The sequence below is a fragment of the Taudactylus pleione genome, unplaced genomic scaffold (assembly GCF_031769625.1).
Source record: "Taudactylus pleione unplaced genomic scaffold, aTauple2 ptg000997l, whole genome shotgun sequence".
In the NCBI taxonomy this organism is placed as follows: Eukaryota; Metazoa; Chordata; class Amphibia; order Anura; family Myobatrachidae; genus Taudactylus; species Taudactylus pleione.
In genome coordinates, this window is record NW_028285398.1 from 1538277 (window position 1) to 1555591 (window position 17315).

The window sequence follows — 17315 nt, forward strand, 5'->3', positions numbered from 1 at the left end:
CCCTATAAACCCAGCACTACCATAGGACAGTTCTCATCAATTATATGGTTACTTGTATACACAGAGATGATATAGTCATTAGACGGACAGTGACATTCATCATTTCCACGCCCCAATGACCTCACCAGGGTTATACTACAGTAAGGGTGGGACGGGGTTATAGTACAGTAAGGGTGGGACGGGGTTATATTACAGTAAGGGTGGGAAGGGGTTATACTACAGTAAGGGTGGGACGGGGTTATACTACAGTAGGGGTGGGACGGGGTTATACTACAGTAGGGGTGGGACGGGGTTATATTACAGTAAGGGTGGGAAGGGGTTATACTACAGTAAGGGTGGGACGGGGTTATACTACAGTAGGGGTGGGACGGGGTTATACTACAGTAGGGGTGGGACGGGGTTATACTACAGTAGGGGTGGGACGGGGTTATACTACAGTAGGGGTGGGACGGGGTTATACTACAGTAGGGGTGGGACGGGGTTATACTACAGTAGGGGTGGGACGGGGTTATACTACAGTAGGGGTGGGACGGGGTTATACTACAGTAGGGGTGGGACGGGGTTATACTACAGTAGGGGTGGGACGGGGTTATACTACAGTAGGGGTGGGACGGGGTTATATTACAGGAGGGTGGGACGGGGTTATACTACAGTAAGGGTGGGACGGGGTTATACTACAGGAGGGTGGGACGGGGTTATACTACAGTAAGGGTGGGACGGGGTTATATTACAGTAAGGGTGGGACGGGGTTATATTACAGTAGGGGTGGGACGGGGTTATACTACAGTAGGGGTGGGACGGGGTTATACTACAGTAAGGGTGGGACAGGGTTATATTACAGTAAGGGTGGGACAAGGTTATATTACAGTAAGGGTGGGACGGGGTTATACTACAGTAGGGGTGGGACGGGGTTATACTACAGTAAGGGTGGGACGGGGTTATATTACAGTAAGGGTGGGACGGGGTTATATTACAGTAAGGGTGGGACGGGGTTATACTACAGGAGGGTGGGACAGGGTTATATTACAGTAAGGGTGGGACGGGGTTATATTACAGTAGGGGTGGGACGGGGTTATACTACAGGAGGGTGGGACAGGGTTATACTACAGTAAGGGTGGGACAGGGTTATACTACAGTAAGGGTGGGACGGGGTTATACTACAGTAAGGGTGGGACGGGGTTATACTACAGTAAGGGTGGGACGGGGTTATATTACAGTAGGGGTGGGACTGGGTTATATTACAGTAAGGGTGGGACGGGGTTATATTACAGTAAGGGTGGGACAGGGTTATACTACAGTAAGGGTGGGACGGGGTTATACTACAGGAGGAGTGGGACAGGGTTATATTACAGTAGGGGTGGGACGGGGTTATATTACAGTAAGGGTGGGACAGGGTTATATTACAGTAAGGGTGGGACAGGGTTATATTACAGTAAGGGTGGGACGGGGTTATATTACAGTAGGGGTGGGACGGGGTTATATTACAGTAGGGGTGGGACGGGGTTATACTACAGTAAGGGTGGGACGGGGTTATACTACAGGAGGGTGGGATTAGAGTTAGGGCGACAGTACAGGAATGCTGGAGCATCACATGACTCCACTGGAAGTCACAGTCACATGACTGCCGAGACCCAGAAGCCGCGCTGGTGCCGCTGCAATTAAGTAAACGCTAGCCCACCAGGAATGATATGCCGACAGTCTAACATGTCAACATTCCAGCACACAGAGAGGGAGCGATATCACTATACATTATATAGATATATACACACACATCACTGGTAATATCTCACCTACAGTATAGGGATCAGTGCTATACACCAGATCCCCAGGAGATGATAGAGTAGCAATGACACTAATGTATATATGACTTGGGAGGTGTCTATCATCACAGTATGGACCCATTGGGTGATTTCCTTTCTTGTTCCTCAGGGACTCCAGTGATGAGGAGCAAATTCATCTTCTAAGAGATGCAATGAGAAGAGTGAAGGACCACGAAGAAGCGAGGAGGGAGAAGATGAAGAAGGTGTTGAAGGCGCGTGTGCTGGAGCTATGCAGGAGCTGGAAGGGGAGTGACCACCTGTTACAGCAGTTTGAGCAGTATATGAGGGTCAGAGACACTGGAGAGGAGAGCCTCGGAATGAGCGAGGCAGAAGCTAGCAATGAGTCCGGGTAAGTGTCACAATACACTGATGCTATCTGTACTGTATGCTGCGGTTGGAAATGTTGCTCTCAGGCAGTGGTTAGTCTCCTTCAGCATGTCCCTGCCTGTATGACACTGTAATGGCTATGTGGCTTTGTTATACTTTAGCTGTTGTCATATTGCTTCTGTCTTTGCAGTGATACCGACTTTGCGGAGCAATCCGATTACAGTGGCATATCGGAAGAGGAAGACTGGCCCCAGCAGCGTGGATTGAAGAGAACCACCATCCACAGAGGAAGGAAGATCACAGATGAGGAGACAGGATTATAAAAGAATATCTCCTGCATTCTCTAATAAACCATCACTGAGATAAGGAGACTTATGTCTTACCTGTTAAGACCATTTCTTTGAACACCATAGGGGACACAGGGACTACGCTTGGGTATAGGCTGGCAGGTGAGTCTGGGCACCAAACAGTTAAAATCTTCAGGAAATCAGCCCAGGCTCTTCCTTCCCTATACCCCACCCCCAGCCCAGTCAAGTTAGCAAGCCTAAGGCAGGAGCTGGAAGAAGGAGAAGGAAGACCGTCACACACACACAGACAAACACCCGAAGAGGCAGGGAAACCAGAAAAAGAGAAACCCTGCCAGTCAGGTGCATCAGGGTAGGCACCCTATGTCCCCTATGGAGTTGGAAGAAAAGGACTTAACAGGTAAGACATAAGTCTCTTTTTCTTCTTCACTAGTCCATAGGGGACTCGGGGACTATGCTGGCCGCCTTACAAAATCTGCTCCGCAGAAGCACCACGACGAGCTGCCCAAGAAGAACCAACTGATCTTGTAGAGCAATCACTACAGCCAGGGCCAGAAGGTTTGCCACCATGTACGCATGGCGATGGTTAGACAGAGCCACCTGGCTAAGTTCTGCTCCGTAGCCGGCCAACCACGCTTGTGGAAACCATAGAGTATGAAAAGGGAATCTGACTTCCGGATATCCATGGTATGTTCTACATAAATTCGGAGTACTCCAACAACATCTAAAGAGGCCTCATCCGCCGGACACTGAAAAGCCGGGACCACAATCTCCTGATTAAGATGGAATCTGGAAACCACCTTTGGAAGGTAGCCAAGTTGAGTCCGAAGAATGGCCCGGTCCAAATGAAAGACCAGAAAAGGAGAGCGACACGACAGTTCGCTCAAGTCCAATACTCTCTCAGCCGATGTAATAGCCAGAAGGAAAATAGTTTTCCACAGAGCCAATGAAGGCCCACCTAATCCAAAGGCTCGAAGGGAGGTGACTGAAGAGCCCGAAGCACCAGGGACTAGTCCCACGGAGCCATCGGAAGAACAAATGGAGGCTGCACGTGGAGAACTCCCTGAAAGAAAGTATGATCATCAAGCATAACGGCAGTCTGTCTCTGAAAGAGAACCGAAAGGGCCGAGACCTGTACCTTTAAAGAATACATACGAAGACCTAAATCCAGGCTTGTCTGTAGAAACAAGACAACTCGGGAAAGACAGACGGATCTGGGATTAAAACCTCTGACAGAACACCAGGAGAAGTAAGCATGCTAAATCTGAAGATAAATTTTGGTGGAAGAACATGGTGCCCAACAGAGGATGCAACTGACCTCTTTCATGGCGCTGCAACTGCCGCCCTGATGGATTATGTAAGCGATGGCCGTTGCATTGTCTGATTGTACCTATGCTGGGCAATGCTGAAGGAATTGCTGAGCCTGAGAGAGAGCCCTGCAGACAGCTAGAAGTTCCAGGGCATTGATCGGGAGACGGCTCTCCTGAGCCGTCCATTGACACTGGAAGAACTGCTGCTGGCAGGTTACAGCTCCACACCCACGACGACTGACATGAGTAGTGAGAAGGGTCCAGTCCAGAATCCAGAAGGGGCGACCCTTGTCCAAGTGGGAGCTCTGGAGCCACCATGCAAGGGAGGGACGAACTTCCCAAGATAGGACGATTGTCTGCAGCTTGATCTGGAGATGGGATCTGTTCAGAGTCAGAATCTCCGCCTAGAGAGGCCAGGTATGAAACTGGGTGTACCCCACAATGTCGAAGGTGGAGACCAGAGATCCCAGGATCCACATGCAGCAGTGGAGCATCTAATGGGCCGACGTCAGTGAGGACTGCTTCCAATTGAAGACACACCCGTGTGACTGTAGAAGATCTATTGTGAGGCAAAGGTGCTCCTCGAGCATATCTGGATAAAATAAGTAGATCGTCCAAGTAAGGGAGAATTCTGACACCCTTGCGCCGCAAGTGAGCTGCTATGACCTTCGTGGACACATGAAGAGCCGTGGAAAGACCAAAGGGCAAGGCCCGAAACTGGTAGTGCTCCTCTTTGACTGCAAACCGGAGGAAACTCTGATGACTGAGTCGGATAGGCACATGTAAGAATCCTGGATATTTAAGGAGGCCATGAAATACCCCGTTTGCTAGGCCAAAATGATGGCACGCAAAGACTCCATACGGAATATGGGGACCCGCAAATACTTGTTGAGGGATTTGAGGTTGAGAATTGGGCGGAAGGAGGCATTTTGCTTCGGGACCAAAAAAAGATTGTCGCAGAAGCCAGAGGCCCTCTGCTCCTGAGGCAGAGGAGCTATTACCTTGGAGGCTAGTAGAGAGCAAATTGTTTATAGGCTGTAGATCACCTGCTGTACTGTATATACTGTATCTATAGGTGTGCTTCAGTATGTATACAGCATCTTATTATCAGTGCATCCTATAGAGGCATATACAGCGGATACATCCTGAGTAATACTACAGATTGCGGCGCCTCTCATTAGTGTGGAAGAGGAGGAGGCTTCTTACTGGTACCATTAGTTCACCATTTGTTGTGGCTTCTGTGTGCGAGGACAGCGTCCCCAGTGCTGCCCGGCGTTCCCGTCATTACTCCGCTGTGTTTTCAATCATCTGAATCTTTCTTGTTTCTATCGGCAACTATGCACAAGGGTGGTGCCCTACCCACAGCGGGCAGGACACTGTACTTGCACAAGGGTGGTGCCGTACCCACAGCGGGCAGGACACTGTACTCCCGCAAGGGTGATGCCCTACCCACAGCGGGCAGGACACTGTACTCCCGCAAGGGTGATGCCCTACCCACAGCGGGCAGGACACTGTACTCACGCAAGGGTGATGCCCTACCCACAGCGGGCAGGACACTGTACTCACGCAAGGGTGATGCCCTACCCACAGCGGGCAGGACACTGTACTCACAAAAGGGTGGTGTCCTACCCACAGCGGGCAGGACACTGTACTCACGCAAGGGTGGTACCCTACCCACAGCGGGCAGGTCACTGTACTCACACAAGGGTGGTGCCCTACCCATAGCAGGCAGGACACTGTGCTCGCACAAGGGTGGTGCCCTACCCATAGCAGGCAGGACACTGTACTCACACAAGGGTGGTGTCCTACCCATAGCAGGCAGGACACTGTACTCACGCAAGGGTGGTGCCCTACCCATAGCAGGCAGGACACTGTACTCACACAAGGGTGGTGCCCTACCCACAGCGGGCAGGACACTATACTCACACAAGGGTGGTGCCCTACCCATAGCAGGCAGGACACTGTGCTCGCACAAGGGTGGTGCCCTACCCATAGCAGGCAGGACACTGCTCGCACAAGGGTGGTGCCCTACCCATAGCAGGCAGGACACTGTGCTCGCACAAGGGTGGTGCCCTACCCATAGCAGGCAGGACACTATACTCACACAAGGGTGGTGCCCTACCCATAGCAGGCAGGACACTGTACTCACACAAGGGTGGTGCCCTACCCATAGCAGGCAGGACACTGTGCTCGCACAAGGGTGGTGCCCTACCCATAGCAGGCAGGACACTGTGCTCGCACAAGGGTGGTGCCCTACCCATAACAGGCAGGACACTGTGCTCGCACAAGGGTGGTGCCCTACCCATAGCAGGCAGGACACTATACTCACACAAGGGTGGTGCCCTACCCATAGCAGGCAGGACACTATACTCACACAAGGGTGGTGCCCTACCCATAGCAGGCAGGACACTGTACTCACGCAAGGGTGGTGCCCTACCCATAGCAGGCAGGACACTGTACTCACAAAAGGGTGGTGCCCTACCCATAGCAGGCAGGACACTGTACTCACACAAGGGTGGTGCCCTACCCACAACGGGCAGGACACTATACTCACACAAGGGTGGTGCCCTACCCATAGCAGGCAGGACACTGTACTCACACAAGGGTGGTGCCCTACCCATAGCAGGCAGGACACTGTACTCACACAAGGGTGGTGCCCTACCCATAGCAGGCAGGACACTGTACTCACACAAGGGTGGTGCCCTACCCATAGCAGACAGGACACTGTGCTCACACAAGCGTGGTGCCCTACCCATAGCAGGCAGGACACTGTACTCACGCAAGGGTGGTGCCCTACCCATAGCAGGCAGGACACTGTACTCACACAAGGGTGGTGCCCTACCCATAGCAGACAGGACACTATACTCACACAAGGGTGGTGCCCTACCCATAGCAGACAGGACACTATACTCACACAAGGGTGGTGCCCTACCCATAGCAGACAGGACACTGTGCTCGCACAAGGGTGGTGCCCTACCCACAGCAGGCAGGACACTGTACTCATGCAAGGGTGGTGCCCTACCCATAGCAGACAGGACACTGTGCTCACACATGGCACACACTGAGAACCAACAGACCCATTAGCTTAGTGCTGGTACCTATACCCCTTTCCATGTAAAATCTACCAAAACGCATTGTACATTGGCCGAAGGCCTCTCTACTACCCACATAGGGGCTGGTGCATAGAGAGTACTTTCACAGCGTAGCCTAAATTGTGTGATTCACTCTGCAAATGCCCCAAACAGGAGGACACTTGTGCGCCCATGCAGAGGCGTGTGGTACTGCCACTTACGCCTGGACTGTAGGGTCAGGACCTCCTAAAGTAGTACTGTAAGGGCGTGTTCATGCCATTGCAGACACACACAGGCCGGCACAAAGATACATACAAAGTTGTATTTGTAGTATAAAAGGGGTTTAGCGGTTTTAGTCATACCTAATGGCAAATGCATTTGCGCCAGTCTGAAATAAGCGTGTGACAAACACATGGCATCAGCGCATCTTGAGAATTTGCTCTGGCAGCATTGTGGCCTCTCATGTAGCACCAATTAGTCTGTGATTTGGGGAAGTATTGCAGCCAGCATTCGCCACAATTTGGGCCCGCATATGGCGTTATGGTGTGCGCAGCGAGGGGTGTGCGACTAGAAGTTATGACCATGGCTGCAATGTCTCTTTTTAACTTATTTATTTTCAAAGTGCATTAGTCCAACAACAGTTGGGATTAAATGAACCAGCACACAGGCATCACACAAACACACACACACACAATATCCAGTGTACTCTGTACAGCAGCTGCCGGTGTTACACCAACGTCACGTGAATAGCGCAGGGTGATTAACACAAACGTAAAGCGCAGAAACGCACATTCTAACGTCCCTGCATATTGTAAGCGCTAAATAAGTCACAAAGTAATATTATTATCAGAACAAACAGTTTGGGGGTCTGCCATAGGTAGCATAGGTCTTCATGTGGTGGGCTACACAGACCCTGCCGTTTTACTAGCAGAGGGTGAGTCAGTGGTTTAGAGTGTTGTCAGGACATGGGAGATTCATGTACGAGGCCACAGAGTACATTCATTAGTGGGTTAAAGGGTCAGTAAATAGAATATGAATAGGCACCAGCGTGTAACACTGGACAAACACGTTATAGAATCCTGACAATTCTGTTGCCATTCTCTATACATATATATATATATATATATATATATAATTACAGATGTCTCATCATACATTTAGCCTCAATACGCCTCGCAGCGCAACTTGCCTAGCGTGAGTGAGCAGCCAGGTTCCGTGCTACAGTACTAGCGTCGGGCGTCTGTGTGCAGAACGTGCGCCTGAGTAGCAATGTCATGCGTTTAGGAGGCACCAGCAGACTGCGCTGAGTAACGTGATATGCGACACTTGTATATCTGTGTGCAACGCAGTCTGTATATGAGACACAGCGCAAGCTGGAATGAAAAAGCCGCGGGCGCGGCATTGTAGCACTTCTACTGATTCAGAGACTCAGGAGCACACAGATATACAAGTGTCGCATCTCACAGTAATCAGCGCAGTCTGTTGGTGTGTCCTGGTCTCATCACATTGTGACATTTTCGGCAAAAAAAGCCACCCGGCGCCTGCAGAGTCTAGCGACCTGGTGCACCGTGAGGGGCTTTTTGCCGCGACTAGAGCAAAGATGAATAAGGACACATCTGTATGTTAGGATAATTTAGGGACATTTGGCACAGAAAGTGTTAAAGAAAGAAAAAAATAAGAAGAGGGCTCAATAAACTGATCTGAATTAGCACAATGGTCTCCAAAGCTCCTGCTGAAGACGTGTCACTATACAGTACCATGGGGAAAACTTCACTCCAGGTTAAGGCACTAGTGGTTAAGTAAGGGATTGTCCCACAGCAGAGGATCAGGGGCCGGTCTCCTGGAATAGGAGACGCAGAGTCCCAGCATTGGGGACTCGGGACTATGAACCAGAGATTCACTTACAACAGATAGGAGCATGTCAGGAAACAGACAGTGATACAACTATGAGCAACACAAAAACATCTTCCCATATATCATCACCTACCCACAGAACACCACCTCTGCCCGAGACCTGCGTCATCAGACATTGGGCAACTTGGAAAGTTCTGGTGGCCATTAACACAAGACGATATGGTGCACAAATCCAAAACACTACCAGGGAAGGAGAGCGTCTAATATATAACTGGGGAGCTATCTTTAGGGCTCTCTGTGATGGTCCTCCTTTTTGTGCTGGTAGGACTCGTGTCTGCTATCAGCATCCTCGTTCTTGTGCCGGTAGGACTCGTGTCTGTTCTCAGCATCCTCCTTCTTGTGCTGGTAGGTCTCGTGTCTGTTCTCAGCATCCTCCTTCTTGTGCTGGTAGGACTTGTGTCTGCTATCAGCATCCTCCTTCTTGTGCTGGTAGGACTTGTGTCTGCTATCAGCATCCTCCTTCTTGTGCCGGTAGGACTTGTGTCTGTTCTCAGCATCCTCCTTCTTGTGCTGGTAGGACTTGTGTCTGTTCTCAGCATCCTCCTTCTTGTGCTGGTAGGACTCGTGTCTGCTCTCAAGTTCATCCTTCCTCTGCTGGTAGGCTTTGGAGGGGTATGGAGTGGATCTTTCATCACTGATGTGAAACGGTTGAGGCTCTCTGTGTATATGGCCACCTTCTTTCGATGACTTCTGGTCTGATGACTTATAGTGGTGGCCTCCTTGCTTCTCAAAGTAAGCCTGAGACGATTGATGACGCTTATTGCTGGCATCTTTATCAGGTTTTTGCTGATTGTGTTTTTGTTCCTGTTGGAATGAAGATTTTGTGTCTTCCTCACTGTGCTTATTGTAGGGTTTGTATTTATACTTGTGGCCATGGCCATTCTTTTCAGATGTCTCGGGATATGGGTGCTTACCGTATTTAGTTTGATGTCCATAGTCTTCTGTATGAAACTTGTCCTTGTGATAGTGGTGGTCTTGCAAGTCCTCGTTTTCGTGGTGCTTATTATACAGCTTATGCTTGTGGAAATGTCCATCAACCTCTTTCCTTATATGATGTTCTTGGTAAGATCTGTAGTGTTGTCCTCCATCTTTCCCATTGGGCTTGGGCTTCTTCTCAGAATGGCGCCAGTTTGACTTTTCCTGTTGAGTAAATGACTCGCTGTTATCTTCCGTGTCATGCCGGCGTGGCTGGTGGTGGGTTTTGTAACGATGTCCCTCTTCCTTATCATACTTGTGCTTGTTGAATCCTGGTTCATAGTCTTCTTCATACTGACGGTTTGGTGGCCTTGGTTTGTGTGTCCCAGCCGTCTTGAAATTTCCCTTATAATGTTGGTAGTCATGGAAGTCTACATCCAAGTCATCTATGGAGGCTTTCTTTTCTGTAGAAGGTCTGGAATCTGCTTGTTTCTGATCAAATTCCAAAGACTTCTCCAGTTTTCCATGCTTGTTGTGGTGAATGTTCATTTTAGCAGACCTAGAAAAGGAATTCATTGAGCCCTGCAACATGTTATTAGAGGAAGTGCCAATAGCTGGATGTACACATAATAGGCTGTGTCAAACAAGTACTAGTGACTGTCATCACATAAGTCATAAACAACTCAGCACCTACATCTATGGGGAGGTATTAAGATGTGCGAGTATTATGCAAGTCAATGGGCCTCATTCAAAGTTGGAGGTCATTTAATTTGCGCTACATAAAAATGTGGTTTCATGAACTGTGAGTGCGCCAAGACTTGCAGCCAAATCTACTGTTACTCCTGTCACATGTATTTGCGGCCCCTTACCCCTAGAAAGGTGCATTGGAGGCGTCCACATGCAAATACAGTACATTAACTGAATGGTCCTGATGGCTGGACACCGGGGGAGGGAACGAACACTGAAGCGCCTGACACAGAACTTTTTCTGCACCGGAATGATGTATGACGTCCGGGACTACTGTAAGTCCTATGACGTTTGTCTGCGGCTTGGACACCCCAGTGCTCGGGCTCCACTCAGGTCCTTGGTGGTAGTTGGGAAACATTTCCTAAAAGTGGTCGTGGACATGATAGGTCCATTACCTGTGCCCAGTAGATTGGGGAAGAGATACATCCTCACCGTTGTGGATTATGCCACCCGGTATCCAGAGGCTGGTGCTCTGTCCTCCATCACTGTGGATCAGGTAGCGGACAAGGTGATAAGAGCTAGGTGGCAAGGTAGGTTCCCAGGGTCATAGGTTGTTAGAGGAGAACTGGAGTCAGGTTGGACAGTTAGGGCAGACGGAAGCCAGATAGAGAGGACAGAGGTGCAATGCCTGGACTATAGAGTGCGGGGAGGCTGGAGTGGGCCCAAACCAGTGGAGGTAGAGGCTACCAGAGACTGTCCCCTGCTCACAACCCTAAGACAGATACTGACCTTAGTAACTGCAAGGCCCTACAGATGAGTTGTTCCTCAGTGACATCCCTTATAGATTGGATTAGAGAGGGACGTCAGACTACTCGATACCTGCTTGTGAGTTGGCATTCCAGTCTTTGAAGGAGCCTCCAGTACCCGCTCCAGTGCAGATCCTTGGCCAGGACATTGCGGTACAAACTAATGCGTCATTGCACAGACTGGGAGCAGTACGGAGCCAGGAGGGGCCATATGGGCAGGAGCACCCTGTGGCCTGTGTGAGGAGGATACTGCTATGGTGGGAGGTGGGGTATGCCACAATTGGAACATAGTGGTTGGCAATTCGGTGTGCATTGGACCAACTAATGTGTGCAACTGGCCCCCCACAGTGGTAACTGACCACCACCCTTTTCAGTGGCTGCAACCTATCTTGGGGGAAAGTGACAGACTGTTGTGGTGGAGCCTGGGAATTCAGGAATGCATTTTATTGTATAAGAAATGTTGTTTCCTGGGTGATCAGGTAGAAGAAGAGGATGACTGGAGTGTCGGAGGAATCTTACAATTATTGCAGACACAAGTGTGCCAACGCGCTTATACATTTCTGCAAAGACTTAGCTTCCAACTCTGAATGAGGCCCACTGAGTCTACAGCCCCCTCTCCCTCCGATGAGATATGAGCGTGTCATTGTAAAACACATATGTAACAATCACTCCCCTCCCAGGCCTTAGTTCCAGCAATGGAACATGCTAACAAACATATTACCGTCTTCATACCGACCTCGTTATACACAAACGCCTGAATAACCAAGCCCATCATTTTATAGTGGGAGCCAGTTCTCTACAAAACCAAAATGCAGGTGGGGTCGGTGAAATCCCACTTCCAGGTGGCGGATTATTCCAGTACATAAGGTGGTCTGGGAGCTGTATATTTATACTGGTAAATAAAATATGCCTTTACAATGTATTGTTCTGATCAGTGTGATTATAGACGATGACTGTTCTGTACATAACATGGATATGGTGACAGATGAGCACGACATTTCCATACATTTATGGATATTGGGAATTATTTATATATAAAAAGATTAGAAGGTTCTATGGGCCTGATTCAGAGCCGCTCGTAAGCGGCCGTTCGCTCTTTCCGAGCGATGTTCGCTTATCTGCACATGCGTACGGATCGTAATATGCATGCGCGAACCAGTCAGTGCGGCCGAAAATCATTTGTTCGCTAAATAGCGAATGCCTACTATTTTGAGTGACAGGAGGAGGCGTATGTGGGTGGTAACGGGGGAAGGTGCTTGAAAACGGGGAGTGGAGATCCGAACGCAGGCGTGCTTAAAGGTCAAAACGGGCGTTTTATGGGTGTGCATAATTAATACAGCAGCGTCATTGACCACGTCACTGGGTTATTTTATAGCCAGAACTGCTCGCAAGATTGCGGTAGGGAAAACCAACCACAAGAATAGCGAGCAGTTCATACGCTGGTCGATGTACTCGATTAATCTAATAAATAGCGGACATGACGTAGGATGCGAGCGGCCAGGGGGCGTAGTTTTCCAAAAAACGACCGCATGTTTTGTTCGCTCGTTCAGACCTAGAGGCGTGAACAGACCGCAAAGAGCGAACAGTTCATTTGAATATCCACCCCTTTTTCCTGAACAAGCGAGCGCAAATAGCGTCCGGCTCTGAATCAGGCCCTATATGTTGTATTTTCGGGCTGTGACTTCCTTTAGTTGTTGGGAGCTGTAATATAATAAAGGGAAATTATTTCGCAGTGACGGGATGGTTGGGGGAAGGTGGGGTAGACTATTTTCGTAGAGGAACTTGAAACGACCTACCACAGAGGTTCCCAAATTCGGTCCTCAGGGTCACTCTTAACTGTCCAGGTTTTAAGGATATCCATGGTTGTGCACAAGTGGTTAAATCAAAAGACTGAGGTACTAATTAAGTCACTTGTGCCCAAGCATGGTTATCTTTAAAACCTGGACTGTAAGGAGGCCATGAGGACCAAGTTTGGGAACCTCTGACCACTACCATATTTATCCACAAATAAAATTAAACTGTGACCTTCAGGAAGCAGCGGCCCTGCAATGTGAGGGACGGAAGACAGACTCACCTTTTCTTAGTGGCCACCTCTCCAAAGAAGTTGGTGTAGACATATCTCTCAAAATCGTCCACAAGGTCATCATCCCCGGTCTCCCTCCTCGCCAGGTCTTCCAGGAAATCCTCAACGTCATCCACAAAGTCCTTGAATCGGATTTTATGATGGGAGAAAACTGGCCCCTCGAAGAAGCCATCAAGAAGAGGTACAAGCTCGGGGAGGTGCTTTGAGAGTTGCGACTTCTCCAGGTAACTCTGAAGGACCTCTTCAAACTGCTTTCTCTGGACCGGATTTAGCTCCACATTAAAAAGGTCAATGCCATCTTTCCGAGCACACTCTTCCAGCCCCGAGCATCCCTCTGGCACGCGGTACTGATGATCTGAGAGCTTCTTCCAGAATTTGTTATGGTCGTGGTGGCGATGAGGGGCCTCTTGACCATGTGCTTTCTTGCCATGCTCCCTTTTCCTACTGTCCTCCTCTCCATGTTTGTGTGCATCCGCAAAGTCCTTCTGCCCCTTGCGAGGATGGTATCCATCTCCTGCTTCTCCCTGATGATGCCGTACCGGTTTTTCCTTCCAGCCTTTGTCAGGGTTTTCGTGACGGTGATGCCCAAAGTCTCTGGATTTGTGATCTTTGCCCTGGTCTCTCCAATTTTCGGATTCATGTGGAACCTGTTCTCGGTCTTCTGCCCCACCTTTCTCTCCCTCCCAATGCCGATGCTTCTTCTCTCGCCAATGCTGCTCACGCTTCTCTTGATACTTCTTGCTTCTCCACTCTTCATGCTGGGATTCCCTATGGTCCTCTTCAGGCTGCCTCTTGCTGTGCTTGAAATGTGCTTTTTTCACATCTCCGGCTGTAGTAGAGATATTTGGAGCCTTGCCCGACTTGTCCACCCTCTTCCACTCTTTATGACCGAAGTCCTTCTTCTCTTCTCCCATTTGTTCTGTCCTCCTCTGCGCATGCGCTACATATGTTTTCTCCCAAGTCTCAGACCTCTGAGTCTCCATCACCAGCCGGTTACTCATTTCGGAGATCCTTTTGTGTAGGTTATTCTCTTCCGCTCCCTCAGTGTTGTTCACCGTTAGATTATCTAAATCTTGTCTGATAGAAGCCAACAACAAGCGCTGCTTGTCCAACTCCTGGCGAAGCATCTGGGATTCGGCCACCAATGTCTCCTTCTGTGCCAGGAAACCCTCAATCTGCCTCTTAGAGGAGTCCAGGTCCACTGTTAGCTGGGAGTTCTCTACAACAAGGGCTTCCTTCTCCAAGCTGCTGGCTTCCAAGGCTTCCAATTTCACCTGTAGGTCTTGGAGTTCCTCCTTGGCGGATAGGTGGGCCGTTTCCTCTCTGAGGAGAGCGTCCTTCAGTCTCACGTTCTCTTCTGTCACACCCAGGTGTTGTGGTTCCGGCGTGACCTTCTCCCCGTTGCCGTCATGAAGTAGGGCTTCCAGTTCTTCCTTTTGTGCCTGTGAATATGGATTTATTCAAAATACACAAGTAGTTAGTACACGCGCATGCATCATTTTGTATTTTTGTCACAGATACTGTACAACGCTAATGGGTTAATGTGTATCTCACGGATATCCGACCCAGATATTGAGGGCTAGTATTAGGACTTCAGCAATTAAGACATGAGGAAACAATATACTAAGAAGTGGACCAACACAGAGTTAGTATAATGGATGAGTTGCACCAGAAGTGTCTGAAAACTGTGTAGACCAGGGACATTCAGCCTGGGTTTGGAACCGTCCAGTTCCAGGGGATTGCAGTCTACAGATAGGAAGTTTGTTTTGGCGCCTTGTCGGCCTTGGTGGGCATTGGACAATCTTAGCTCGGTTGTCCTGTAGTGGTTGCTCAGCAGCGGAGTCCTCTGTACAACTGGGTGATCAGTGTCGTGGTCCCAGTGATACGAGAGAGGTGACACAACATGGTGTATATCCTCCAATCCCAGTGATGGATACAGATGCCTATAGTATACACCATGTTGTGTCACCTCTCTCCCATCCCTGGGACCACGACACTGATCCCCCAGATGTACAGAGGACTCCGCGGCTGGACAACAGAGCCAAGATCATCCAACGCCTTCGTCATTTATACGGCGAGTATCTATATTTCACCGTACACCGGCAGCACTGCATAGCAGTATACACCATCATCTGGTTATCTTTTCTCCCCATTTTATAGCCACATTGCTGAGAGGAAGTTATATGACTTATACACACACCAATAAGCCGGAGAGAGCGCCAGGACCAAACTCCCCACCTGCGGATCAATACGGAGCTTATGTCCTGAAATTCAGGCCTGTCCCCCGCTCTCTCATGGATAAGACATGGATGAGACTGGTGTACATATGTAGAACGGCACACATGTGGGTATGATGCAAGCCCGTGCTCGGAACATATAACATGATACAGCTCTCAGTAGACACAGTGTCTGAGGACCATACAAATCACAGTGCAGAGATATCCGGTACCTGCAGTTTGGCCTGTATGTGCCGAATCTCCTGGTTCTCTTTGGCAACTTTGTCCAATAGGCCACTCATGTCCTGCAGGCTGCCTGGATCCCCTGTGAACTGGTCAGCGTGTTTGAGAATCCAGTCCTGGACAGACACACAGACACAAAGCGTATTGGTACCAGCAATGTGTGGCCAGTCTGAGAGCGAGAACGCGTATGAAGCGCTAGGACAGATGCTTAGTAACCGTCCATCGTTCTGTTATTGGCTTCTGAGCATACAAAGACTACCCCATAGCTTGTATTCTCGTCTCTAGGTTACCTGGTAATTAGCACAGAACGTACAGTTTGTTCTGGATCACCTTCCCCCGAGTAACAATTCTCCACCCATAGTCTTTACGGCATAAACTTGTAGCATTATCCCCTGTCCTTATGGAACAGGCACTAACTCTGCCACAGTCCCACCTCGGATCCCCCTTAATGCCGGTTAGGTAACGGCGACGAGGGCGGTCCTCACCTGAATGTAGGCAATGCCTTCTGACTGTTTGTCTCCTCCTGTCACGCTGCGTGTGATGACGGTCTGCGGGGGATCTAGGACATGAGAGAAGAGCTTATCGCTCAGTGTAATAATCTATATATCCTCTATATTATAGCTCTCTATAGAACTATCTGACTTACCGCCTTCAGAGCTGAAACCGCTGCCTGGGAAGAGAGATTAGAGACCATTAGGAACCATGTCTAAGACTGAAAGACAGCACAGATCTGCCCGCTTGTTATAGAAGACATAACACCCGGAAATCCTGCAATGCCCGCACACAGACTATCTCCCAAGTGTAAAGTACCAATGTTCGGCTCATGCACAATACCCAGATAATAGTTGTTGGGGTACGGGTACTCAGGAACGTGTGTGTGCAAGAGACAGGATAACAAGAAGCTACATGAGGCCCTATCACTGGGGTTATTAGTGTCCTATAGAACGTGTGCGGTGAATCTGGCCGCTACTGTGCAATCAGTGTACGAGGAATGTGTCATACAGATCATATGCAGCCAGCAGAGGGCGCTCTTGTCACATCTCACCAGAGAAGATCAGAAGTCCCAGGCCCACGAGGGCCAATACGGCAATGATGCATCTATTGAGGGTGAGAGAGGAGCCAGCATCTGCGTCCTGGTGTTCGGCCTCTCTGTGGCTTGGTCCAATACTGACGGGAGGAGCCCCTCTAGGTACGCGCTTCCTGAGGCCCTCCATATCGTCATCACTGCTGGAGCAGCTGACCTGCTCTAGGTCCTCTCCTGCGGGGGGCAGAAGAACAGTGGCAGGCAGTGACATGAAGGAGACCTCTCGTTACACAGCATTCAGGAGCAATGAGATCAATCAGTTACGAGTCGTTAGCCCCACTAGGGACACAGAGGCCTCCAAACTAGGGAGGCAGCGAGCTCCAGGGGTCAGCCAGTCTGTACGATGACTGGGATAATGCGGGGGCATAGCTTATACAAAGAAAGGAAGCTCCCGCACCAAGTTATTACATAAATGAGGATATCAAACGTCATGTTTTCCAATAGTATTTATTCTATTGAAATATTGAAGGTGCCACCAACTGATTCAGGTACACAAACCAAAATTCACAAGAGAATCCGTAGTGGAGGTGCTCT

General features: G+C 49.5%; 2 protein-coding genes and 1 pseudogene across 4 annotated transcripts in view; 1 reads left to right on the plus strand and 2 right to left on the minus strand.

The window, feature by feature from the left end:
- The window catches only part of LOC148454377 (DC-STAMP domain-containing protein 2-like), a 60034-nt gene extending 57564 nt beyond the window's left edge, over positions 1–2470 (plus strand). The window contains exons 14-15 of the mRNA XM_088461004.1: positions 1930–2169; positions 2338–2470. Coding sequence (XP_088317130.1) covers positions 1930–2169; positions 2338–2470 — 373 coding nt within the window. The remainder of the gene's footprint in view (positions 1–1929; positions 2170–2337) is intronic.
- On the minus strand, positions 3–1623 carry LOC148454378 (uncharacterized; annotated as a pseudogene).
- A 4957-nt stretch (positions 2471–7427) lies between the features above and the next one.
- PBXIP1 (PBX homeobox interacting protein 1) overlaps positions 7428–17315 on the minus strand; it is a 29733-nt gene continuing 19845 nt past the window's right edge. For all 3 annotated transcript variants that reach the window (XM_088460947.1, XM_088460948.1, XM_088460949.1), the window contains 6 exons: positions 16743–16955; positions 16344–16367; positions 16183–16256; positions 15688–15813; positions 13230–14680; positions 7428–10221 (listed from right to left, as the gene is read on the minus strand). In XM_088460947.1, coding sequence (XP_088317073.1) covers positions 8973–10221; positions 13230–14680; positions 15688–15813; positions 16183–16256; positions 16344–16367; positions 16743–16955 — 3137 coding nt within the window. In that variant the 3' untranslated portion in view covers positions 7428–8972. The remainder of the gene's footprint in view (positions 10222–13229; positions 14681–15687; positions 15814–16182; positions 16257–16343; positions 16368–16742; positions 16956–17315) is intronic.